The sequence below is a fragment of the Hippopotamus amphibius genome, chromosome 14 (genome assembly GCF_030028045.1).
Source record: "Hippopotamus amphibius kiboko isolate mHipAmp2 chromosome 14, mHipAmp2.hap2, whole genome shotgun sequence".
Lineage (NCBI taxonomy): Eukaryota > Metazoa > Chordata > Mammalia > Artiodactyla > Hippopotamidae > Hippopotamus > Hippopotamus amphibius.
In genome coordinates this window covers 2,013,963-2,041,313 of record NC_080199.1, presented here as the reverse complement: position 1 = coordinate 2,041,313, position 27,351 = coordinate 2,013,963, and the positions used below count along the sequence as shown (strand labels likewise).

Below are 27,351 nucleotides of genomic sequence, written 5' to 3'. Positions count from 1 at the left end.
GCGGGGGGCGCGCCGGCGGCGCGGGGATCCGGCGGCGGGGTCCCGCTCGGGGCGCCATTGTGTGCGGGGCCGGCCGGGGAGGGGGCCGGGCCGCGTTCAAGGGGAGCGGCCCGGGGGAGGCGGGGAGGCCGGGAGGCCGGGGGAGGCCGGCTCTGCCCCGCCCGGAGGAGGAGTCGCCCCTCTGCGCGACCCGAGCGGAGAGAACCGGGCTCCAGCGCCCTGCAGAGCTTCCTCCCAGGCTTTGTTTGAGCAGCTTTTGTTGGTGGTATCGAATGAGAGTTTCGCCCCCTGTTTAACTGAACGATTGCTATGCATTTTTAAAAGATGCACTTATCAATAGCTGATGGCTGCGTCGTAGAATGACTTACTGACCACCCCCCCCCACCCCCATCGAAAGAATTCTCCTGCCTCCAAGCCCGGAGGATGGCAGACCCAGGGTTGGAAAGCCCTGGCATTCTTCAAGGCTGGCTGAAAAGTCCTGGATTTCATTTTCAGGTTCATACCTGGTTTTGAACGGAATCCCTAGTCCTGCAGACCCTGCTTCTTTTCTTGGTGACTTGTGGTTTCCTTGGGGCCGGAGTGTGAACCTTGACCGCAGCTCTGCGAGTGATTAAAGTTTGCTTTCCTCCGGCTCGGCTGAGGCAGCAGGAGCGAGCGGATAGAGCGCTCTTTAAGACGGTGGATCCCTGTATTTCAAAAACACTACAATCTTATCCCACTTTTTTTTTTTTTGCCAATACGTAATCTTAAGATCAACACTTACCTAAATGGTGTTAAATGTAGAAATTAAAGTGCACCATAGTTAGGAAAAACCATTTAATTTTTAAAATGGGGTGTATTGGCCCCAATGCACAGCATCCATGTTTGCTAATAATAAAATGTTAATCAGGTGACTTTAAAAAGTAAAATGTTTAATCTTTTAAGTTTGTGTATGTCCTGGCACTACATTGGATAGGTCAGAAAAGAGTTTAATATGAATTGTGTACACATACTAGTTTCAGGTCTTTTCTTACTTGGAACTTATTTATGGAAAGCAGGATCTGCATTTTAAAATGAATAGCTGCCCGTCTGTCCAGGAAATAAAAATGTGGCTTCTAAATGAACCTGATGTCACAATAAAATTATGATTTAAGACAGGAATAAGGAGCAGGCTCTAACTTTCAAGGCACTCAGAATACTTTGCTGTCATCTGGATATCAGGACCACTGGTAATAAAAGACAGATGTTGAAAGGCACTGAAAATGCCTGCTAAGTTTACCAAAATAGGCTTATATAAAAGACTGTTCCATTTCTAAGAGCGAAGCTTTAGGAACTTCAGAGGCTGTTTGATAAAAGCATGTCATTATCAATGCATATGTTATTTGGCATGTTAACTGCATTCATATTGACCGGCAGACTTCAATGATCACTTTCTTCCCAGTTGTAGAAAGATTTTCTTAGAAAACTGTGGCATTGCTTTCACCTCAGAAAGAACAAAGAGAGGAATGAATACTATGTTTAATTTGCAGAAGCCAAACTGAAACAATGCAACATGTTCTAAAACTTGCTCATTTGGAAACTTCTTATAGTGCAGCTAACCCTTTTTTCCCCCTGGGCCCCAGCTGGTTTGTTTAGAGGGACACAGTCACAAAGAGAGTGCAACGTCAAAGGAGCAAATCATAGAAATACCGATGCTCTGTGGTACAAAGGTAGGTTTGGGGAGTAAAATATTAGCCATCCTCTGCCCCCGAAAACCCTGGGTTTGAGAAGCTCCACGAGCATTTTCCATTCCCTAAGAAGAGTTATTTGTGTGGACATTCCGATGTTTGCGTGCACACCGAATAACGTTTGCCAGGAAGCACACACGCTGAGCAGCTTTCACCCGAATGTGGGAATGTTAGTCTGAGGACGTTTTTCCTTAAAAAGGAACCTTTGGAGACTTCACTGAGTATTCATATGGAATTGAAAGGCTCTTAACTTGACCCCAGTTTGCCACATGACCACATGGACGACTGGCTCATGGCGGGGTAAGGAGCCTGCAACTCAGCTTCTGCAGATTCACAGAATGTAAAACGGACCGTCGGGCGGGGGAGAAGAGTGCAGAATCCAGAAAAGTGCCGGGGGGACGGTGTGTGTGTGGGGGGGGTTGGGCTTGGGCGTCCCACGTGCTTTTTATCAAGAGGACCCGTCCTTGTATGGGTCCTGCCTTATGTTGGTTCAGATTGTTCTGCTTCTTTTAAAAAGCGTTCTGCGGAGGGTCTGCTCATGCCGCCAGCTTTTCTCTAGGTGGAAGGTCAGCCAGGGACAAGATGGGGGGTTGAAACTTTACACGCGTGGTTCAGCAAAGAGACACGTTTTGTTAATGCCAGTGCTGTGTTCCCTGCTGTAGGGGAGAGAGAAATGGGCGTTGCGCGGTCTCCTACATCTTCGCGGGTGAGGCTCTGCTGCTTTGATCTTTGTCTAGTGACGGCCAGGATGTCTTGCTGACCTGCCCACACTGTTTGCTTCCATGATGAGACACACACGAAGGCTGCAGAGTCCAGGGAGCCCTGTGAGCTCGTGAGTTAACACGTTAGACATCCCTGGACTGTTTAGTCAAAGGGGGTGAAATGCAGAGGCAGTCATGTTCCCTCCTCTGAAACGTCTATGAGATTAGGAAGGCAATTCAAATGATGGACGTGGTGAAAGGCTGCTTCATGTAGTTAGTTATTGGCCGCACCACGTGGCTTGTGGGATCTTAGTTCCCTGGCCAGGGATGGAACCCAGGCCTATGGCAGTGAGCGCGCCGAGTCCTCACCACTGGACCGCGGGGAGTTCCCACGGCTGCTTGAATTGTGCTTGTAACCACAGCAGGTGACGCTGCTTGGTTCACCACGGAACACTCAAGGAACCCGGTTCCCTCTCTCTTTGCCTGGGATGACAGAGCACACGGTAACCGTAACGTGCAGCCCGGGAGATGCTCCATCCGTCAGTACTTGTGGACTGCACAAGTCAGGTGTGCCCTCTGGTCCTGCTGCTGGGCTGTGTATGAGCCTCCTAGGGCTGCCGTAACAAAGATCCACACACCTGCACGGAGACACCAGAGCTTCATTTTCTCACGCCCTGGGGGCAGAAGTCCGGGACCACGGTGTAGGCCGGGCTGCCCCCTCCACAGGGGTGGGGAGGGTCTGTCCCGGCCTCTCCAAGGCCTCTGGTGGCTCCTGGCTTATTCCCACGGTGTCAGCGTCTCCTGGGGTTTCTTCTGTGTCCACACTTCCGTTTTATAAGGACACCAGTCATTGGATGAGGGCCTCTTTCCCAGTATGACCTCAACTGATTACATTGGCAATGACCTCGTTTCCAAATAAGGTCATGTTCTGCAGCCCTGGGGCTTAGGGCTTGAACATATGAATTTCCGGGGTCACAGTCCCACCCGTAACAGGTTGGGTAACACGTTTGAACCAAGTCAGCTTCTGAAGTACTTCCCTGCCTGCAGGGTGCAAGGTGCTGTGGGAGGTAAAAAGACTACGTAACAAGTTCAGGGCTTTAATCCAGGAGAAAACATACTGTAAGAACAAGAGGGTGTGGGGCAGAGGGAAGTCTACAGTCAGGACATCGGGCGTAGAGGGAAAGGGGCTGAGGAGTGAAGGCGTCGGTGGGGACCTGCACCGGAGCTGTCCGCCCAGCCCCCCTTTTCCGACACGTGGATTAGAATGTGGTTTGTATTTTCCCAAACTATGATCTGGCAGCCCTCACTGGTCTTCCGCAGGCCGGTGGAAAATCAGTGAATTCTGATGCAGCACAGGAAGAAGAAACTGCTTTCTCCTAATTGATTCCTGACTTGTTTTCTGCTCAGTCCTCGGATTCTGGGGCGGGGCGGGTGTGGGGCGGAAGAGAAGCGAAGTCCTGGTGGCCGTTGGACAGCAGTGCTGAGTGCCTGCTGAAAGAAGTTTGCATTTTTTTCTAGGCCCTTTGGCCCTGAGAAGGATGTGGTCAGCAGTGGCGGTGTGGTGTGTTCTGAGGCCTCCCTCAGGACCAGCCCGTCCGGAAGCCAGCACCCTGCCCTGTAGCTGCCGTCAATACCTGCTCATGGCTGGAGAAGCCCCCCGCTCAGAGAGCAGAGCTGTCGGACACGTGACCTCCTGTGTTTCTCAGGAGACTCCTTTAAAGTTTGCTAACTGAATTATTGGCTGTAATAAGTCGCTTCTAAAGAAACTGCTTGAGGTTTCAGAATAGTTCAACTTGTAATGATGAACACCTGCCTTTGAAGCATGTGCCTTTCAAGTACCATCTCGACCCTGCACCAGGGTGACTCTTGTTTGGGTTTTAGGCCCAGGGAAGAGGGTAGCTGTAACTGCATTTGCGAGCTCATGAGAATACAGCAGAGACACCTAAATTCAGTCTAAACCGGGGGTGCCTCCGGTGATCTCCCGAGAGCCATGCTGGGAGTGCTGTGGTGTGGACGCCGGCGGGGCACGTACACACCCGCACGCAGGCGCACGGGGTGCCCTGGGCTTGCAGGGTGCTGGGGGAAGGGCTGCAGGGTGGCCTTTCGTCGGGGCAGCTGCCTCTGGGAGCTCTTGGGAGGGAGGACGTGGCATCTGTGCGCTCCCAGGACCGCGTGCTATTAATAGAAGGGACACCCGTAGTGGCCTCCTTCCCTCCTTTCTTTGAGCACTGCCCGCCTTTAGGTACATCGTTCTTAAAGAGAGAGCCGCGTGCACCCTGAGTTGCAGGCACCGTGCTCAACGGCTGTCCCGCTGTGGTGTCACGTTGCCCCGTTTCACAGGTGAGCACGCTGAGGCCCAGCGGTCTGCCGTGCCCGGGTCCCCAGCTGGCACGAGGGGGAAGGTTCCAGCCCAGGGGCGCCTGCTGCCCCAGCTGGGGACCTTTCCGGCCGCCTTCATGAGCACCTGTTGGCCCCCACCTGCGCTACGTCGGGGTGGTTCCTGCTTCAGGGATTAGGACCCGGGTCAGGAAAGCAGACGGCGTGAGTGGCCGCAGGGGCCGCGGGAGTCCGGGGTGAGATGGTGCGGCGCAGCCCGCTGTCCAGCGGGCGTCCCGAGAGGGCAGGGGCAGCGTGGGGGCCGTCAGGAGGTGCGGGCAGGCGGCCTCGGGTGTGAGCAGCGCGCTGCCTGGCTGGATGGGCGCGCAGACACAACTGGACGCTCACTCTGCCCCGCTCACGCGTCCCCCCCGGAGGACGCCCCGGTCCTCTGTTCAGCTCATGAGCCTGGCCGGGGCTCCTGGGCCTTCTGACGGTGTCTCCTGGGACTCCATCTATACCAAGGTTTAAAACAATACCATATGTATGTGTGTGTGCGTATGTATGTACGTAATAAACTATTTTGGCGGGGCCGTCTCTAGACTTCCGGGCTAGAATCACGTGGGAGCGGGAGTCACCCGTGAGCCTGTCGCTGTCGTCAGAAGGCGGCAAAGGCACACCATCCCTCTGGGCGCTCACCTCCGCCATGGGCGGCGCCGGGGGCTGGGAGGTCCAGTGGTCCCTAAGACCCACGGGTCCCCCCGGGGGCCACTGTGGAAAGGGGTGGTCCCAGAGTCATCCATTTGCTGTGTGACCTTAGGCAACCTGCCTAACTTCTCGAGTCTCAATTTCCTCCTCCTAAAAACAAGATTAGCGATTCCTGTGTGGGGGGAGGGGCCTCTGGGGGCAGTAGGGTCGTCATGAGGGTGAACAGGTAGATGCCGGGGTTTTGTGTGGTGCTGCCACAGAGCAGGTCCTCGTAGACGTTAGTTGTTATTATTTGATGGATAATAATAAAACTTCTCAAACTTCTCCTGCTGTGTCCAGAAAAACTCTCGGCCAGGATTTGAACCTCAAGGCCACCCACATCCAGGCATATTTCCTTATTCTCACAACAGGGCAGGTTCTTGCACCTTTAGGAGGCTGGCGGCCCTCCCTTCCCCCCCGGACAGACTGCCATACTGTGGGGTGTGGGACCACGGAACGTGGCTCCCTGGGCCCTGTGGTGAGGGCCAGGCTCCCGCGCAGCTGCTGAGCGCGCGCAGCTGCTGGCTCGTGGGCCAGAGGCCCGAGCCGCGGGCTCGGGTTTCGTGTGGCTGGAGTCTCAGGCACGGGAGGGGCCGGGAGTCCCAGGTGGGCAGTGGGGGCCGCAGCCCGCCCTGTGTCTGCGGAGGGAGGGCGTCGGGCTTGCCCCTGGGCCCGGTGTGTCCTGGGCGCGGCTTCTGACTCGTCCCCTCCTTATTCAATTCTACCAGGTTAGGTTAGGAAGATTTGTCTCCTGATGTTTTTGTATTTCTAACTTTAGCTCTGAGTGTGTAAAGTTTTATGAAGCAGACGGGTCGTTCTCAGCCTTGCTTTTGTGGGGCAGGGCTGTGTCTGCTGTCGTCTAAAGGCAGGGCGACGGGGTGGGGATGTTTTTACGTTTCCAACACGTTTGTTCAAAGTATTTATCTTATTTTTTCATCTTCATGGCAATGTCACAATGTTTAAATCTAACCGATGTATTTGTTGCATTCCTACTGTGTATAGGCCAGTGTGTACGTCACAGACATGGAAACACACAGACACACGTATGTGTCCGTACCACCTTTTCAGGCAAGAGAAGCCATAGTGTCTGAAGTGTAAAGCATTTGTGAATTCTCAGGGGCAGGAATTCTCAAGAGGTTGTGCAGCGCACACTCACCATGTTACAGATGGGTTCCCTGAGGGCAGCGCCACGGGGCCGTGTGAGTTGCGCACTGCACAGCCTAGGGAGAGTCACTCACGCTGTAGTCTACATGGATGGTGTCTCCAGGATGGTGCTGGGGAAGGGCTCTGGGGCAGTGGTGCATAGAGGTGAGCCTCTGTGGAGGTGAGCCTCCTCGGGTACAGAGCCGATTAGAGGAGGGTTGTGGTAGGTTGTGGAGGGAGCCCCAATTCTCCAGCCTCCCTGCAGCCATGCTCCTTGTAGCGCGGCACTGCAGCTCTTCCCATCGAGAGGTGCAGCCTGTTTCCTCACTTCTTGCATCTGAGCTGGCCTTGACTTGTTGTGGCCAATGGGACGTGGCAGAAGTGACAGGCGCTACTTGCCAGCCCGAGCCTGAGGAGGCCTTGTGTGTGTTTCCACGCTCTCTCAGAGCCTGCCTCCCGCCTGAGGACCAGCCCGGGCCCCGGATGCTGAGGGATGCAGGACCACAGGGCAGAGAGCTCAGGTGCCTCCCGGCCCCACCGGCAGCTCACCAACCCGAGCCACGGGCGAGACCAGCTGAGGTCGGCAGAGCTGCCCCCGGACCAGAGGTCACCGCCACTGGACCACGCGTTCACTCGGCGTGAACCGGAGCTCTCACCCAGGCGAGAGCGGCGCTGCCCGGCCGACCCGCAGCCCCCACGGACAGAGACACAAGCTCACACTTCAGCTGCTGCTGCGGTTTCGTGGCTGCTTGTTTTGTAGCCTCTGTGGCCGCAGACATGGTGCAAGGCTGGAGGACAGAGTGGGGCTTTGGGCCTAACTTTAATTATTACTACACTTAGAGCAGCTTATTTTTAAAGGGACCGATAATGTTCCTATCTTTTCTCTAAAGAAGGTGAATGTAATTTAGAACCAAAAAAAAAAAAAAAGTGTAGCCCTTGAAGCCTCTTCCAGTTGATACCTAATTGTTTTAGTTTAAAACGGGAATCCTCATTTCTAAGTTTGCTTTGAAACTGCAGTTTCTGGCAGTGAAGTCCTGCTTCAGCAGAAATGATTTTTTTAGCAGTCTAACGAAAATCCTGAGAACAGTCTAGTTTGGGGTATTTGTAAATACCCTGGCCTGTGGTGGCCTTTCTCCACCAGTTCTGAGTGTCTCACTGCTAAGTTCCTGCCAGGAAGACACTTTCCCACCGACTCCCCGTGCTTGAGATGGTTTAAGTTCATAAGAGACTTTTAAGTTCTGAAGTTAGCAAATTTGTTCAGTCTTTTGTCAGGAATATAGATTTTCTGAAAAAGCCTGTTGCTTTCTGAACGCATGCCAAAAGGTTATGACTTTGCCATTCACTTTACGAAGAACGTTAGCAGGGTTTTGACAAAATCAGGAGTTTCAGAGGGATCGTCCCCGCCCATAGCCCATCGCTTGCTCTCAGGAGGAGTGAGAGGCGCTGGGACACGTGGAATCTCCTTCAGGCTCGATTTCTTGAGTGACCACAGGGCGATCTTTCTGTGGTGCTGGGGAAATTGCCTTGTTCAACGATGCTCGTTAAGACACTGGTGCTGGTAACAGATTTCTTCTCACGGAAACATGAAGTTTCCTGGTCACAGATCTCTGATTTATTAAGGCATCTTTGTTTCTTCTGAAAACAAGCTCCATAAATAGAATGGGGTTAAATTCTCGACAGCCTTGTGGCAAAGGTTAAGCGTCCAGAAAATACCGCACTCTTAAGCCATGCTTTTAAGTGACGAGAGACTGGAATTGAGTGTCTCCCAGACTTAATCAGGCGATGAGAGATGGAGGAGACTTTGTTTCTCCTTCCTCTGACCTCTGACCAAGCACGTTTACTTAGATTGAATTCGAGTAACTGCATGTCAGCAAGCCAAGGCTGGTTCTTCAAATAAGTAACAGTGACTGTATTTTGTTGAGTGTGAGTCTCAAGCACCCTGTTTATAAGTTGTTAAAACGATATTCCGGGAGTGAGAGGGAACTCCCCCTGCACATGAGTTAAGTCTTTTGTTGGCTGTAATAGAGCTTCCATCTTAAGAAGCTAGAGAAATTAGGGCACATTAAACCCCAAGTAAACAGTGGATAAAAGAGAACAGTAAAGAACAGAATGGGAGTCCGTGACACGGGAAACAACATTACTGGAGAAAACCAACAAAACAAAAAGCTGGTTCTCAGAAAAATCAGTAAAGCTGATGAACCTCTTAGACAGATAGGGAAAAATGAGAAAGGACACAAATGACCAATGTGAAGAATCACTATAGATTCTACAGATGTTTAAAGGGTAATAAAGGGATAATGTGAACGTTTCTATGCCAATAAATTCTATATCTTAGGTGAAAACTGCAATTTCCAGGGAAGACACAGACTACCAAAGCTCATTCAAGAAGAAACGGGTAACCTCTGTAGCCTTGTATCTATTGCAGAATTTAAACTTGTCATTTAAAAGCGTCTCATAAAGAAAATTCCAGGCCAGATGGCCTCACTGGTGAATTCCACCAACCAAGTAAGGACTTATGTACAAAATGTATAAGGAACTCTTAAGACTCAGTAATAAGGAAACAAACAATCCATTTTAAAAATGGGCAAATGTTTTGAGCAGATACTTCACCCAAGAAGATACACGGATGACAGGCACGTGAAAAGATGCTCAACATTATTAGTCATTAGGGAAATGGAAATTAAAACCACAACGGGATATCACTACACACCTATTAGAACAGCTAAACTTTAAAAGCCTGATCCTACCATGTGCTGGCAAGGATGTGGAGGGGACTGGAACTCCCACCCACTGCTGGTGGGAATGAAAACCGTACAGCTGCTTTAGAAAATGGTCAGTTTCTTGAGATATTAAACATATATCCACTGAACGACTTCGCAATTCTGTTTCTAGGGGTTTACCCAAGAAAGTGGGACTTTATTTTTAAATAGCCACAATCTAGACACAACCCAGACGTTTTCCACTGGTATATGGGTAAACAAAGCATGGTGCTTCCGTAGAATACTACTCAGCAATAAGAGGGATACACTATAGCATGGATAAACCTATGCTGAGTAAAGAAGCTGGAAAACAAGTTCATACAGTATGGTTCCACTCACAATTCCACTTACGTCAAATTCTGCAAAGTGCATCCTGATCTGTAGTGATGGAAAGCAGACCAGTGCTTGCTTAGAGACAGTCCGAGGGCACAAGCAGTCCTTTTGGGGGTGTGTTCGTTATCTTGATCCTGGTGATGGTTTCACAGGTGTACACGTCAAAACTTCTCCAATTGCCCCCTTTAAGTGTAAGCAGTTTATCGTACGTCGATCACATCTCAGTGTGTCTCACAGACGGGTTCACCCTGTGTGTTGCGTGTAGCGGAGCTTCAGTTCATTTTACTGCCAGTGCTCTACTTTTGAACCTAATTGTTCAGAAAACATGTATAGAATTTTATAGTGCAAGAATGCTTCGACTCAAAGTCTGAGAGCTCATTTATTTATCTGTTTGTTTTCTCATCAAACCTTTATTGGGTGACTACTATGGTTCAAGAACTGTGCTGGGACACTTATGGCTAGCACAAATGGACTCGCACACGGTCTAGGGAGGGAGAATCCCAGTCAAGATACTGTTTGAAGTTACTGCTTTACAAATTGAGATACATGCTCTCAACGCAAGGAACAGATTTCTCAAGGTACGTAGCAGAGGAAGCTGATTTACACCTGGCAGATGGGGACAGGTTGTGTCTTAGGGAGAAGTGGTACTTGAGTGGGGGGTCGGATGTGAGTAGAGGGGGTGTGTAATTAGAGGAAGCAGTGGGGGGGGACACCTGGGTGGCCACAGCGCTGAGACCAAGGGACAGCTCAAGGGCTCCTGGAGAGAGAGCATGGGCCAGGCAGCATGGGGTGCTGACTGACATCTGGTTTTGAGGGTTGTCCAGAGTTTTAAAGGGAAGGATGATGTGATCAGTTGCATATATTGAAAACAACACTCCACACTTTCCAGAGTGGGAAACGGATTAGATGGGGCCCGGAAAGGATGGTGATTGAATTCTTAGAGTAGCCCATGGAGAGGCGGCGGGAGCTGGGACTGGAATGGACGCCGTGTTGCCGAAACCACAAGGATGGCACGGGAGAGCGGGCAGGGAGGCAGGTGGCAGGGCTCGATGGTGGGTCCAGGCCGTGCACCAGGATGGGTGGCGGAGTCACCCGTGGGCGAGGGAGCCTGGCCTGGGGCCTAGGCTTGGAACAAGAAGATCATGGGTGGATTCAGTGCCAAGTGTGTTGAACTGGAGCTCAGAGAGGACACCTGGGCTGGAATATAAATGTGGGAGTCACGTCATAGAGATGTGAATGCACGTGTAGGGGTGGTGAGATTTCTTACGGGGAAATTACAGAGTGAGAACTCCAGAAGGCCTTGGGGACTCAGACGTGGCTGGCCAGGCAACGTGGACGTGCCTGAGGGGCTAGGGAAGGCGGAGGTTAAGTCAGGAGAGAGCGTGGTGACGGGAAGTCAGTGGAAGAGGATGTGCAGTAGGCTGTGAGAGGTCAAGAGAGGGGGCTTCAAAACCCCCCAAAACCCAAAAAGCGTCGGCAGTGTGTCTGCAGGGAGGAGGGCTCCGTCCCCCGTTATGCTGGGACAGCTCGCGGGCCTGGACTGTGCTGGACAGGCCCGGCTGAGCGGTCAACCTAGTCCTCTGTGAGCTTAGCAAGGGCGCCTGTGCTCGGGTAAGGGGGACGGTCCGAGGGGCTGGGGAGGGGTGCTGGAAAGGGGGCGGCGCTGGGCACAGGCTGGGGAGGGGAGCAGGTTGGAGCGTGAGAGAGCGCTGGGCACTGAGCGCCCACGGAGGGCCTGCTGGGTGCAGGGATGCATGATCTACAGCGGGTTTCCACAGGACGATGCTCGGCAATTTTGTGACAAGGACGTTGACCATCAGCTGCTTTTTTCTTGATAAAGGAGACTCTAGGAAACTCTATTCCTTTCAGTGGCTTCAGGGAAATATATCTATGGCGCCTCCCCCTCATCTCCTAATGTTTTAACATGTGCTCAAGTCCAACGAGTGTTGAGGCTACGCGGTGGTCACTCTGAGCCCTCCTGAGACGGCCGTCTCATCTCCAATGGATTAACATCAAGTGTTCGAACTCACCCATTTGATTCATTTTACAGTGGATGGCTTCTGAGGTAAAGATGGCGACAGCTGAAAACTTACTGCTCTAGGCTGTCTCTCTGTTTTGCTGCTGACATTTGAACGTCCAGATCTGATGGAGGTAAGGCCTTTTAGGGATGTCAACGTATAATTTTTAGAAAGTTCAGGTTCACGTCGAGGACTATTTGTTTTATAATTTTGTGAATATTCACACATCTCTCCTGGGATTTGCTTTCCCTTCTCATTTAGAAAATGCTCACAATTAGTTACACATCATAATGAAAGAGGGGAGAGAAAAGTAAATCAAGTAGTGTTTACTGGGAACCCTGTCCCTAGATGAGCACGGTGAACGTGAGCAGGGTTCAGCCTCGAGTGAGCAGTAAAACCCACACTGTTCATTCTGTCTCCACGTGTGTGGAATGGAAGCTCGCCAGTTATTTTTTCTCCTTAAATCTTCTTCTTGGAGAGGATGGTGGGGAGAGTGTTATTGGGAACGGGGGTAGGGATGTTGAAGGAAGAAGCCTGTCTGTCTGTCTCTCTCATTCAGGAGCTTATGTCTTGAAAATTTCTGGATTGGGATGGCTTTCTTTTCCTTACAGCTCAGAGTGGCATAGCTGCCCAACAATTTTTGTCTAAAAATGTTTACAATTTTATATAAAAATGTTAGTGACATTACTGACATCAGTGTTAGCAGTACCTGTGTTTCAAGTTGTTTTCAAGTCACGATGGGCTTTCCATCGCTTGGTACCTTTGGCTTAGGTGGTTATGTGGTTCTTACACTTGAGTGTGTGCAGAACCTCCTGGATGGCTTGTGGACATGCAGACTGCTGGGCTCCAGCGCAGGTTTTTGGTCCTGTAGGTGTGGGTGGGGGCGAGGACTGGCGTTTCTCACAAGTGAGCAGTCCATGCTGACGCCGCTGGTGCAGGGGCGCACCTGACACCTGCTGACAGCCCGCTGAGCAGCCCGGCAGTACTGCTGCCGGCGCCCGGCCAGACTGCACGCACAGCGCTCTAAGAAGACAGGGCCGAGGCGTGGGCACCGGCTGCTTGCCCACCTGGATGTGTCTCCCACCCCCTCCCCCCATGCTTGGGAAATTTCCTAACCTAGTGCCTTTTAGTTCAGGACAGAGCAGACCCCATGCTGCTTCTCTGTGGGCTTTTGGGGCATTGAAACATGGCGGTAGAGAGGTTGGAAAGAGGCCTTGGATTGGAAGGGGCACTTGGAATTTATCTGGAACATGGGATTCCTCATCCGTTTCTTTACATCTAGAAAATTCTTGTATAAAACAGAAGAGAAACCCAATCTGTATTAAAGAGGCCAAGCTCAGGAGGCTTGTATGCGATTTGATGAATGTATTATTTAAGTTGAGGCACTTAAGGAGGGATCCTTGAAATATTCCTATAAGGGTTGGGAGCAACTGTAGCTAAGGTGACAAGTCACTAGAAGCTACCAAAAGATATGGAGACACGTGTAGGTAATGGTTCTCTTTAAAACTAAGACTTTAGGGACTTCTTTGGTGGTCCAGTGGTTAAGACTCCACGCTCCCAATGCAGGGGGCCCAGGTTTGATCCCTGGTCAGGGAACTTGATCCCTCACGCTGCAACTAAAGATCCCACGTGCCGCAACTAAGACCTGGTGCAGCCAAATTAATAAATAAAATGAAAAAATAAAAATAAAACTAAGGCTTTTAAGGGAGAGGTAAATCACCCATGCTGTTGGGTTGTGGGGTTAGGAGGTGTCTGGGGTCCAGGTGGAAACATTCTTCAGCCTGGAGGTCGGTGGAGCTGTGACTCCCTCACATTTGCTTCCCAGGGGTGGTGGGCCTGGGGTCCTGAAACTGGGGACCCTTTTCCTGTGCAGGTCTGTAGGGGTCTGTGGCTCGCGCTGGCCTTCCACCACCACCGAGGATGTGTGTCTTGATCTCTTTCCAGTCTGTGCTTTTCAAATCAGTAGCCAGTGAAGAATTTACTTTGTCGTTGACTACGGAGAAAACAGAGACCATTTCGGGCAGCTTCCCCACCCCTGCCCAAGGCTGGTCCCAGGACCCTGCTTTTCTAGGTGTTGTGGCCGAGACGAACGTGCCGTGAATGAGGCTGGTATCACCTGACAAGGGTTTTCAAGCCACCGTCATAAAAAGGCTTCAAAAAACAATTACAGATTCTCTTGCAACAAGTGGAAAAATAGGAAATCTCAGCAAAGAAAGGGGATTTATGAAAAAGAAACATATGGAAATTATAGAGCTGAACTACAGGATACCTGAAATAAAGCTCGCTGGATGGGCTCAGAACCGAGTGGAGGAGACAGAATCTGTGGCCCTGGGGACAGAGAGGAAGCCGACTGAAGGAAGGGGACGTGGTGAGGGCTGCCTCCCAAGGCCACGCTGTACTCGCTGACTTCCCTGTCCTGCTCTTCCCGGGTCTGTCGGCTCTGAAATGTCGGAATCATGGGAGGGCCGCATCAGCTGGCTCTGGCCCCTTAGTGAAACTCTGGACCCGCGTATAAGGCCAGCCTGTTCCCACGCAGGCCTCGTGGGCAGGTGTACAAGGTGCCGGCCGCCCACAGGAGCCTGAGGCCTGGGGAAGCCGGCCAGCTGGTTACAGGAGCCCTGCTTGGGGCCAGCGATCTTCCTTAGTGATAGGAGACGGCACTGAAACCGGAGCGCTGGCTCTCGGCGGCGCCCGGCTGACCGATGCCTGATACACACACAGGGAAAACGGAGCCCTGGACACCCCGCGTGGCGGTCCTCGGAGAGCGGGGCAGCAGCTGGGCAGCCGGCCTCAGGCAGAGCTGGCGGTAACAGGATGCATCTGTCAGCCTCGACAGAGGGCTTAAGGGTTCCTGGTAAAACCCAAGAGCGTTTTTTATTTCTCCGTATTGTTCTGTCTGTGGTGATTATATGCCAAGTGTTTTTCAGCACACTTCCTGTCTACAGTATTCACTTCTCATACTGGACCAATTATATGACTTTTTGGTTCTAGGTGCTGTCAGTACCACTCACCCACTTCAGGTAGCTATAACCAAGGGATTCTGGTACCTAATTTGGGTCATAGGCACACGTCCTAAATTAATACATTAATTCACTGAACAAATAATATACTAAGTGCTTGTTTACGTCAGGCGTTGAGATGTAACACGCCTCAGACTGCGTGTGCCCTATATGTTTCATGGTGCAGGGAGGTATTCTGGACACTGGTACAGAGTGCACAAGGAGATGGCATGGCATGTTAGCCCGTGACAGGGCTACGGAGAAAGATGGGTGGGGGAGGGCCAGCAGTTAGGGCGATGTTGCAGCTTTACATCCGGTCCGTAGGGTGGGCATTACTGAGAGGTGACACTTGAACAAAGGCTTGATGTATATAAGCAAAGGCGTGACATGAATGTCAGGGAGAAGGGAATTTCAGCCGGAGAGATTAGCCTGTGTAAAGGTCCTGAGGTAGGAGCCTGCCTGGCAAGTTCTGGGCACAGCAGAGGCCACTGTGAGTTGGGGGAGAGGTGTAGCTCGCTGATGAGGTCGAGGAGGGAACGAGGGAACAGACCGTGCAGGGCCTGCTCGGCCATCATAAGGACTTTGACTTCAAAAAACAATCAGTAGAGTTTATTTGCAGTTTTAGGTTTCCAGAAAAATTGAGCAGAAAGTACAGAGTACTGCCACCCACCCCCTCCACTGTCCCGTTATTAACGTCTCGCGTGAGAGCTGATGAAGCAACGCTGACACGTTACGTCCATAGTGCAGGTCCACTCTGCGCCGTGCCGTCCGCGGGTCTGGACGTGACACCCGTCGTCATCACAGCATCACAGAGGATGGCGTCACTGCCCTAAAAACTCTCTGTGCTCCGCCTGTTCATCCCGCCCTCGCCCCGAGCCCCCACTGATCTTTTCACTGTCACCATAGTTTTACCTTTTTCAGGATGTCATATGGTTGGAATCATACAGTGTGTAGCCTTCTTAGATCGGCTCCTTTCACTTAGCGACAGGCGTTGACATCTCCGTGCCTTTTCGTGGCTCATGTCTTTTTATTGCTAAATGACACTCCATCTTCTGAATGGACCACAGTCTATTCACTCACCCACTGAAGGGCATCTTGATTACTTCCAGCTTTTGGCAATTATGAATAAAGTTGCTGTAAACACTGGTATTCGCATTTTTGCATGGACACATTTTCAACTCATTTGGGTAAAGCAAATATACCCAAGAAGCAAGACTGCTGGACCTATTGTAAGAGGATGTGTAGTTTTATAAGCAACTGTCTTCCGCGGTGTCTGTACGGGTCTGCACTGCTGCTGGCGGGGGATGGGAGTTCCCGTGGCTCCACGTCCCTGCCAGCACGGAGCACTGTCGTGCTGGATTTGTGTCACTCTGGCGGGTGTGCCGCGGTGTCCCACCGTTGTTTTAGTCGGCACTTCCCTGATGACGTGTGACGTGGTGCATCTTTTCATGTGCTGCGTGGCCTTGCCATCTGTACGTCTTCTTTGGTAAGTCTGTTCAAGTCTCTTGCTCAATTTTACATTCGGTTGTTTTCCTATTGTTGAGTTTTAGTGGTTCTTTGTATGTTTTGGATACAAGTCCTTGATTGGATGTGTGTTTTGCAAATGAGTACTTTTTTCCAGCCTCTGTCTTATCTTTTCATTCTCTTAAAGGACGTTGGCTCTTACTCTGAGTGAGATGGGGGGCTTTTGAGGGTTTTGAGCAGGAGTGACGTGACAGGCAAATTATAACCGTGCGGGGAGATACTCCAGCTAGAGCAGTGTGGAGGAAACAGAATTCCTCAGGACACGTTGGCAGCCTTATCTTTAACTACGGAAGGTCAGTTTTTCTACGTGATTGTTTGAAGACGTATTTCCCAGCTGCATACCGCTCCACACCTTACTCACAGCGACAGCCCTCTTTCAGCTCATACTCTGCAGGTACTTAAGAGTTCTGGGAGATAACGAGCTTTTTATCACCTCTTTTTCCCTCACAGTTAATATGAAATCTCAGCTGGCTTCTTTCACGCAAGAGGCTTTTACAACACGCGTGTCCCCTGCTGGCAGCGGTCTCCTCCTCCCCTGCCTCCCCCTCTGGGGAGGGTCTCACGGCTCCTTACAGACAGGCGCACTTGCTGACCAGCGGCCTTGGCCGTTTCCTATCCCGTGCTCAGGTTCCTTCCCCTGGTGGACGCTCCCTTTTGCTTCCCGGCCTCTCTCCAGAGTCAGCCAGCCCTCCCTGCGCACACCTCCCACGTGCTGGTGTCAGGTGGAAACAGAACTTTCTCCAGGGTGGTTAGTGTCCTGTCTTCTGGCCCAGAGGCTTTAACGTGCCTTAAAGGCAGCTCCTCGGGCTGTTGAGAAAGGGAAGGCGGGTTCTCTAGCCGGGAGGGCGGGTCAGCTGCTGCAGCTCTGAAGCTCCCACTGCCCCCCCCCCCCCCCCCCCCCCCCCCGGCTTCCCTGTGCGGGGAGGGGGCGCGTGCACTGTGCGGGAAACCAGTGGGGTGGCGGGTGGCACAGGCCCCGCCCAGACCTCTCAGGACACAGGTTCCAAGGGCGCAATCCCAGCAGTGCCTGCGGGGACAGGATTTGACATACTAACCTGAGGGGTCTCTGTCAAAGGTAGGAGGCTGGGTGGTCTGTGAGGCAGAGAGCAGACCCATGAGACCTGCTGCCACCAGTGCGCCATGCTCCTGGGGGGCGGGGCTCCTCTCCTGGGGGGCGGGGCTCCTCTCCTGGGGGGTTCTCAGCCCTGCCTGCTGCACTGACACGGCAGAGGTACACGGCACCCTCCCATCGGAGACCGCAAGCCTCTCCACAGGCTTTTCCACTGCCGGCCATTCTGAAGTGTGTTCAGTAGGAGAGGAAATGGATGTCAAAGGACCAGAAACACTGCAGAAATTAAGCTTAAGAAGTAAGCAGTGGCTTAAATTCACAAAATGCATGTTTCCATTGGGTTGAACGCATGAGAACGAGAGGAGAAAAAGGATGATTATTCCATCTGAACAGGCGAAACTTCAGTTAAGAAACATCTCTGATTACGAGGCCTAATCTGAGTTGTCTTATGAACTGGTACTCCTGTTTGCCTGTATCAAGATTCTTCAGAGGTGCAAGAAATGGTGTCTGCTTAAGAAGGAACGAGACGTGAACGACGGCCCGGCCCGCGCGCCGCTGCTTCCCGGGGGTCGGGGTCGCAGCCACGCGGGGCACGTGTCTTCCAGCTTGCTCCCATTGGCCGATTACGACACACCTGCCTGTTTTGATCTAACGTGACGGGGAGAGCAAGACACAGCTGCAGCGGAGACATCTCGCCCAGGCGATCCGGTGAAGACCGACGCTCACATTTAAAAAATCCATTTTTGGCACTGGTATCAATTTGGGACTGTCACCACCATCTCTGAAGGACTTAAAATGCACTTTCGGAGTTTGTGGGAGCCGAGCCTCGGGGGACGCCTGAACTCATTGAAGCCACGCAGTCTGGCTGGTCCTCCGCCCGCCCCCGCCACAGCATCCCCCATGTCTGGGATGGCTGAACTTGGTGCGCTCATGTTGCTGGCCACCCTTTATGTCTTGGCTAGCTCCACACTCACGGAAGACATCTTCACTTCTCAGATGACTGTAGCATCCGTATAGGAGCTGGGCTTGGGGATATGTTGAAGGAGCAAAGCAAAAGAAAAACGTGCTTTATGCAAGACTGAATCATCTCCCAGTGAACTACCTGTATCCCAGGCCACACTCTCGGGAGCTAATTTACGACCTGGTCCCGGCTGCTGAGTCCTTGCGCTCCCTGCAGGGTGCTTTGCTGTTTCCCACGCATTTGGAGGAAGAGCCTGTAGCCTCCAGTGGAGCTCTGCCGACCTCTGTTTTCACTCCCCTGAAGCCCTCTAGCTGCAGCATGAGTGGAGAGCTCGGGCGAACGTGGTCCCTGATCAGGAGACAACTACACTCTAGTTAGAATAAAGCAGCGGCTCGCAGGTAATTACATTCAGTGCTAATTAGACTTTCAGGATTTTAAGCATAGTGTTGCATCTCTGCACAGAGTGGTAGAGATGTGCCCCACAAGGACCCTGACGCACTGACAGCTGGGCTCTCCGAAGACCTGTTTTCTAATGGGGAGGCACTTTGACCTGTGGAGGACATTAGATCGGAGTGTTCTTCTTTAAAAAATGTGTCTATTTAATAATACTTGCATGTGGCACAAAATTCAAAGGGTACCAAAAAGTACAGAGTACGAAGCAAGTTCCCCTCCTCCCCCTCTGACCTCTGGGCCCAAGGTCCTCTCCCTTCACGTAGCCTCTGTTACCTGGCATGTGTTTCCAGAGACGCGCCATGCGTTTCTGAACACGCGGCCACGTCTTCTTCGTGCTCGTTTTCTTTAAACACTGAGGCAGCATGCCCTGCATACTGCTGTCCCCCTCCTACTGTAGCCAGGAGGTTGTGACACGTCAGTACATTACGCTACTTCTTTTGAAACGCCGTGCGGTGGGCTGGTGGGCTCTACGGCAGCAGGACTGTAACTATCTGACCCTTTCCCTAATTGTTTCTCGTCTTTTGCTGTGACACTGCGTTCTACTTTTAACTGTACCACCAGGAAGCTCACCGGGTTAGGGTCCCAGCAGAAAAGAGACAGCACACTAAACAGAGGTGGTTGAAGAGCGTTTAACAAAGAGACTGTTGACAAAGTGAGGGTGGAGGTAAGGCCGTGGAGGCACCCTGGGAAGCCAGTGGTCCAGGCCGCCACTTCTGGGAACTAGGGTCCTGAGCAGCTGAGGTTTCCCAGCTGTTACACGCTGCAGCAGTCTTCCGTACTCTCCATCTTAACTGCTGCAGCAACACTGAACCTGTGTAATTCCTTCTTGCTAGAACTGCCTATTCGTCTTCCTCATGCAGTTTTGGAAACTAAGACTCCAAACACCTTCAGAGCTGGAGAGAAGACAGCTCCTCTCGTTGGCACTTTATTTGGATGGAGGGTGGAGCTGGCTGTCCTGGCGTGGAGTAGGTGGTGGAAAGGAGTTGAGAAGGAGGGCGCTGGGCAGCTGTGGGGGTCTCTGAAGTCTGACTGTAATGTTGCCTTGTGATTTAGTTTGTAGCAAATTCTCAGAATGTCAGACACTCCCCTTATCAAATACTGAGCACACAAGCCGTATTTCAAAGGAAAATCGCGATGGTTTTGGGACTGTCTGTGCCTCTGCCTGAAAGCCTGGCGTTTACTATCGTGGGAAGTCGGGAAGAGGGATTCTGGGAAGTGCACAGGGCAGCTGTGGGTCACCTGAGGCTAGAGCTCTTCTCTGAACACAGCGGGAGGTGCGCCGAGTGAGCTTGCCCTCGGGCCGGGAAGGCTCTGGTGACCGTAAATAAAGCTGCTGTGAACATCCTCACACGTGGCTTTTTGTGGACATGTCTTCATCTCTCTTGGGTAAACGCCTAGGGGAGGAACTGCTGGGGCTTAGGTATGTTTAACTTTGCAAGAAACTGCCAGCTTCCCAAGCGCACCACTCGACACTCCCACCAGCCACACGTGGGGGCTCCCACTGCTTCCCACCCCGCCGGTGCTCGATGCCGTCAGCCTTTTCCATCTCACCGCCTGGTGGGTGGAGAGTGTGCTCTGCGGCTTTACCTTGCATTTCCCTGATGACTAATGACGCTCAGTGCTTTTTCATGTGCTTACTTACCATTCACACAGCTTCTTCAGCAAAATATGAGGGGGGCTTTTAAATATCTCCTTTTGTATCATCATCCCTCAAATGCATTTTTTTCCACTGCAGCTTCACCCATGATCTCCGTTGCCCTGGTTACTCACCACCTTTGGAAACATGATGGACTTTTCAAGTGTCACACCTTTGGCAATGTAGTTCCATCCGCCTCTTCACCCTTTCAGCCCTGACTTGGGTGTCACCGTTTGGGTGGTTAAGCCTCTGGCCTGCCCTGCCTGCGCCTCCAGGGTGCTGAGCATACGCCTGTGTGGCTGCACTTGCCACGCTGTGTGTGGTTCTTCCTCACCCAGCACGGGGGCCGTACCTCCCACTTCTTTGCAGGCACAGTGCTCATCGCACGCCCTGGCAGGAGTTAGGTCCAATCCTGTTGAATCCTTTTATTATGCACTTGATCCTCCCAGCAGCCCTGTGACAAAGGCTGAGTGTGTTAGCCTTAAACCAGGGATACAGGTGTAGATGTACAGGGGTCAAGTGGCTTGTCCAAGGTCAGTATGTGTGTTACAGAGTTAGGAACTCCTTACTAGAAGGTTTTGACTCTTTTACATTACAGTTCTCCAAACAGGTATGTTGCTTTAGGTAGAGTTCAGGATAGTTTTACGGGAATCCATTTCCATTTCTGGGTCCACAGCTTGCATCCGTGCTCAACTAAAACTGACGAGCCGGAGAAGCTGCCCGTGAGCTAGGAGAGCATCGCGTGGTCCAGATGTCCCACCTCCCCTTTCACAATGGCCTTCTCCCACTTCACCCTTTGTTGTCTTCCTGAGGTGCGTGCTGCCAGGTGGAAGGCCTCCCAGCTGTCACAAAGGGCCCGGGTGCCGGGAGGCGTGCTGCAGCTCAGGGTTGGACTTCTTCGTCTTCACAGAAATTTAAGGAGACCCCAATCAAGCTGTGGGCTGATGATGTAAAAGTTTTTATTTACGACAGATAATATCTGGACTTTGGCTATGTAACTCAAAAGGCTTCCAAGGATCAAGTTACATCCTAACAAAACGCCTTCTATTTCCATGCGGTCATTTTCATGAACAAGGTTTCTCAGTTTCTGCATCAAAAACCCCAAGATAGGAACAGAATTGGTGCTGGTTCATATGTCTTTCCAGCAATAAGTGATGACCATCCATGGGTAAATAATTAAAAAAAACCCTATACATCTCATTAAGATATATATTTCCAAAAAAAATTGCATTTTACATTTAACAATTTTTTTTAATCAAAAACTAAAACATATGTTTCCATCACTTGTGAACTCACAATAGTTGTGTTGACTCAATTCAAAGAGAAGTTATAACAATTAGGTCCTATGGATTAATAATTTTAAACATAGACTCTATCATTTGTGGTAGTTACATTCTATAAGGGCACCACGACCACTGAATAAGCAACAACTGAACTGTCGTTCCTGGAGAAATACAGGGGTTAGTTTCCTTTGAGACTCTGGTCACAACATTTGGTCAACCAATCAATAGATAATCTTGTTTTTAGGTGTATTTCTGTTTAAAGATGGCTTATTTAACATATATATATTTACAAATAATTACATGCAGTATAACTTTATAATGAAACAGTATTTCAGTTACAGCATTATGTAATGTGGTCTACCATAGTGTGACTGCCCTAATTCAATGCTTCCATTCAGTCACACACACAGTACACATGTTCACTGCTCACACACACGCACAAATGCATATACTGTATACGGGACAGTACAGTGTAATGTGAGAAAGAAAGCCTCAAAAAAGGCATTAACCAAGATTAAACATTTAGAAATCTATGGAAACCACCTTACTGTCGATGGAGCCGTGGGACGTGTGATGGGCAGTGCATGGTGTGGTTAGACCTCTCCGCCTTGGCCTGCCCCACGGCAATGGAGGGAGAGTGGTGAGGCTTCCTGGCAGGAGAGGAAGACATCAGGGAGAGTGGCCTGTGAGATCTGGCAGCTCTGCCCCGGGAGTTTGGCTTTCACAGCTTGGTGACGGTGTCAGCAGCTTTCCCTCCCAATCTGGCTTGAAAAATTGCTTCAGCCTCATCCGCTTGGCTTTTTGCCTCAGATCCTTAAGCATTTCGGCATAAGGGATGAACGCGGTAGAGGTGAGGCGCTTAAACGTGAGGCTGCGTTCGGGCACGGGGTCATACTCTTCCATGTCATGGAAAATTTTTTCCAAGGCAGAATTCCATTCTGCTATCTTGGCTGCTGTGAGAGGAACGATTCTTGGAGTCTCAAGCTGACCTTCCCCACCATCCTCGTCATCGCTGACTCCACCGCCTTGTTTTGCCACCTCGTCTAGGTCTTGGTTGGTGGGTTCTACTGCCGTTTCTGCCAAAATTTCCTCCACGTCACCTTCTTTCATGTCACTGAAACCTTCTCCACTTATCTGTTGTGCAATATGCATTATGTTTTTGACACTGCTCTTTATATTTTCTGTAATACCTTCAAAGCCTTCGAAATTTTTCACACAGTCTGGCCAAACATTTCCCCAACAGTTGTTGATAGTAGCCTGCTTGATGCCGTCCCAGGCTGTGCTGATATAATCAATGACATTGCGTATAGTGACTGACTTCCAGTGGTCCATCATGGTGGTCTCCTTGTTGGTGCTGAGAGCCTCGAAAGCCTTGCTATAAAGCTCCCTGGTGTAGTGTGCCTTGAAAGCTTTTATCACTCCCTGATTGAGGGGTTGGATAAGAGATGCCGTGTTTGGGGGTATGAAGAGAACTTCTATGTCGGGGTGGGCATTTTCGAGTTCTTCACGGCAGTGAACTGGGGCATTATCCAAAATTAATAGAACCCTGAAGGCAAGGTTTTTGCCATGGAGATAACGTTCAGCTTCTGGGATGAAGCAGTTGTGGAACCAATCCCAGAATATTTTGGACGCCATCCATGCTGTTTTGTTCCATCTCCAATGCACTGGCATACGGTTCAAGTTTTTTCCTCTAAGAGCTCGTGGGTTTTGTGCTCTGTGTACCATGAGGGGTTTGCATTTAAAGTCACCCTTGGCGTTTGCACATAACAGCAAGGTTGCACGGTCTTTGAATGATTTAAAGCCAGGAGCTCTGGAGGCCATTTGCATTACATAGGTTCGTCTGCCGACATTCTTGTAAAATAAGCCAGTTTCATCAGCGTTGAAAACCTGTTCTTCCATATAACCCTTTTCATGTATAGTGCTTAGCAGGTACTTTTTAAATTCTTCTGCAGCCTCCTGATCCGTAGAACCCACCTTGCCTGCAAGTTTAACATTTTTCATGTGGTATCGCCTTTTGAATCGTGCAAGCCAGCCTGCACTAGCTGAGAAGGGTTTAACGTTTTCTTGACCCTGGGTAACATGACTGTAAATTTCTTTGGCTTTCAGCCTCATAACAACGCTGTCCACTACACTCCTTTCATTGCTTGTCACCTCATGAATCCACAAGTTTAGTTGCTTTTCCATCTGTTGCATAGCTGCATCACGCACTACAGAGGTCACTTTAGCACTTTGTGGAGCAGCTTCATGTACAGATCTGCGAATATCCTCTTCCTTTTTCTGGATGTACCGTATCGTCGACTCATTGACGTTGAATTCCCTGCCAACAGCGCTGTAGCTCAGGCCTGAATGAAGCTTATCTAACACACGAATTTTCTCTGTAAGGCACATTACAACCTTCTTGCGCTTAGGAATACTAGACAGTGCCTTAGCACTGCACTTGGGGGCCATTTGAAACGGTGAAATCACCAAGAAAAAGCAAAAAAAGGAAATGTGGAAAATGTGGCACCAGTGGACAGTGAAAAGGACACTTGCTTACATTATGTGCTAAAACAAGACGGCAGAGCACGGCCTTGTTCAAATGCAGCTGCGGACGTGTGCGCTAGGCAATTCAAAGCTTCTGCTGCTTTGCACGTGTCTATAAATGACTGAGAAAGTGCTGCAAATACGGATTTTGGGGTTACCCATGCATTTTACCAAGCAGGTGAATTTGCAAATGTAGGATCCATGAATGAGGACTGACTGTATTTGTATGTACAAACAATGTGAGGGAGGCGTAAAATGGGCTAGAAGGCAGCCTTGGCTTTGCTGTTCCACTGGAAAAGAAACACGTCTGTTCAGTATCTGGAGGGAAATATGTCGGCACGTCCAAGAATTTTTAAACTGCAGGGGCAAAAATAAAAGTCCTCGTTTCCTCCCTCTTGGCACTGCTCAGCACCCTGGTTTTTTTTTGTAAGTTTACAAGACCTGAGCAGTTTGAAGCGAAAGCACAGTGTTCCTGAGAGGCCCGACGGAAGGTCGTGATTCCCCCCTGGAGGACGGAAGGGCGAAAAGGCCAGGATTCTGGAGCAGCCTTAAGTGTCCAGAGCCTTCAGGTGCCGGTCAGAACAACAACGAAAAGCTCTCCTGGGTCCCGGGCGTGCGCCTCGCTCTGTGTCCCGGGCCCGCGGCGCCGTCCCGGCTCCTGTCGCTGCCCGCCTCGGGAGGCGGGCAGGAGGTCCGCGCACGCCGGGCCGCGCCCCGAGCGCAGGCCGCCCGCAGGCGCCCTCGTCCGCCGCAGCGCGCCCCCGCCGGCCCTCCGCGGGCGGGTCACCGGCCCTTCGGGCCCGTCCCGGGCGGGGCACGTGGGCTGCGTGCCGGAAACGAGAACGCCGCACCCGCACGCCAGCACGCAGGGGTCAGGGCGCTAAGGACTCCAAATCGCCGTAGGAGAACGGCAGCCCCCCCCCCCCTCACCGCCCCCCGGGCCGGGCGCGGGGAAGGCCTGTGGAAACCACCGGTTCTCGCCAGCCCCTCCGCGGCCGCTTCAAGTGCGGAGGCCAAGCTGCCCCGGGTCCCTCCGGGCGGGGCGGGCTGGGGCCGCGGGGCCGCGTCGGCGGGCGGGCGAGCGGGCGAGCGAGCGCCCGGGGCCGGCAGAGAAGGCCGCGCCCGCGGGGCCGCGAACCGGAAGAGGGCGCGCGCGGGGCCCGCCGGGGCGCGGTCTGAAGACGTCACTTCCGGCGCCGCTGCACTTCCTGGTGAGGCAAGGGGCCTGAGATTGGTGCAGCCCGGAGGAAGGAAAACGGGGTGAGGAGAGGCGGCGGCGGCCGGGCGGCCGGGCGCCGGGGGCGGCCGCGGGCGCGCCGGGGGCCGCCGGGGCCGCCCGCCCGGGGCGCGCGCGGGGCCGGCACGCCCGCCCGGGCCGCGTCGGGCTGGGCTCGGGGGCCGTCGGCGGCCCGCCCGCGGCGCTGAGCGCCTGTGTCTGTGTTGCAGGTGTTCCCGGAGCCCCGGAGCGAGGGCGAGTGCCTGAGCAACATCCGCGAGTTCCTGCGAGGCTGCGGGGCGTCGCTGCGCCTGGAGGTGAGCGGCGGGGCGGCGGGGGCGCGGGGCGGCGGGGCCCCGGGGGCGAACGCGGGCTCGGCCCGGGCGGGGCCCCACGTTTTGCCCGCCGCGACGGGGAGAAGCAGCTGGCGGTGCAGGTGACGGCACGCTTTCGACAGCCGCTGGTTTGGCGGGAGCGCCTTCTGCCTCCTTGGTACCTGCCCCAGCTTTACCTCTGCCCTGCGGGCTCTGCGAGGGCCCGCATCCCGGTCTGGGTCCGCCGTCAGCATCCTAGGCAGGGGATCAGGCGGAACCGGGAGAAGTAAAATGGGCCCCCGGTTTGTCGTCGCTCTGACAAGTGGGGTTCAGGGTTAGGGACACGCTCATCTGTGCCTTGGGGAGCGTACTGGGCGTGGGTGTCATCTCCATGTTGCTTAGGATTTTGTCGCTGTGCTAAATTCAGTCTTCCAGGGGCAGCTCTCTGGAAATTTCTTTTTCATCTTGTGTTCCCATATGTGATTTTTCTTAACCCTCGGGGGGTGCTTTAGGTCAGAAATGTAGCTGCTTTTCGATTTGGAAGTTACAGACTAGTGTGGCTGTAGTCAGGTGGGGGCTTACATTTTGCCTTTTGTGCTTGCGGCTTTACCGCTCTCTGCCTTTGTTTCCTTATTTGAGTGCTGGGATGAATTATACCAAGCTCCCACGTGATCGTATATGAAAGCACCTCCCGCAGAACCATAATCGTTTCCCATCCTAAAAGGACAGTCGCTTAAGTTTCTTGGGAAATAAACCTAGAAGTCATCAAATCTGAGAGGAAGGTCATCAAAACAGGGAAGCTTACCTGTTGGGTGAAATGTGTTTTTATGAAATATTGTAAACACTAAGTTGGTAGCATTTGATGTCTGTGAGGAAATCATGTGCAGACAAGTGAAAACGCTCAGAGGAGATTCCAAAGTGGAGATGCAGCTGTTGAGGAGTGGGGGAGACATTGTTTCAGAAAGGTCTTTTCCCCTGTTGAATGGGCTTTGTCCTTTTATCATTGAATTCCCTTTTAGACTGTGATAATAAATGCTTGTAGCAGTTTCTGCTTTTTCTTGACCTTTGTTGTGGAATTTTATTATCCCCTTCAAACTATTGAGTTTTATTTATCATTAGAGTAAATTTGAAACTCACTTAGCACGTTGATCATAATCTGACACTTAAGTGTAAGATTTTTTTTAAAGAAAGTATTGTTTTAAAGAAAGTTGAATGTAAAAAAAACCCGAAACCTCTCATCCTTAGTTTTCCAAAGGTTGGTGTTGAAATTTTATATAGCTACTGTTTTTTAAAATTAAGAGTTTATTTGAAGATGTTCTGTAATAGACTTTGTTCACTAACACATCCTAAGCATCTAGAAGAGGGCTTGGCATATAGTGGGCCTTCAATAAATATTTGTGATTGATTGATGAACTTGAAGTTGTAGTTGGTAGCAAATGTTTCCTTTTATATAAAAAAATCAATTATGACTAATTTTGTGCTGTCTTTAAAGAATATCTCTTCCAGTAAATTTAAAATAGAAGCAAGTTTAGTTAACATTCTTTCAAGCACAGTTATAAGTCACAGTTAAAACTTTTAATTAAATAAGAGGTCATAATAAAAAAAAAGCACATTAAAAAATACATTGTTTAGTCACTCTGGAAAAGGAGC

The 27,351-nt window shown here is 51.4% G+C and overlaps 1 protein-coding gene across 9 annotated transcripts in view; it reads left to right on the top strand.

The window, feature by feature from the left end:
- The window catches only part of ARHGEF7 (Rho guanine nucleotide exchange factor 7), a 120,117-nt gene that overhangs the window by 470 nt on the left and 92,296 nt on the right, over nt 1-27,351 (top strand). For 6 of the 9 annotated variants that reach the window (XM_057706976.1, XM_057706966.1, XM_057706967.1 and 3 more), the window contains exon 2: nt 25,618-25,704. In XM_057706976.1, coding sequence (XP_057562959.1) covers nt 25,618-25,704 — 87 coding nt within the window. Of the gene's footprint in view, nt 1-25,304; nt 25,432-25,617; nt 25,705-27,351 lie in introns of those variants that run through there. The other 3 variants (XM_057706971.1, XM_057706973.1, XM_057706974.1) reach the window with 3 other exon arrangements.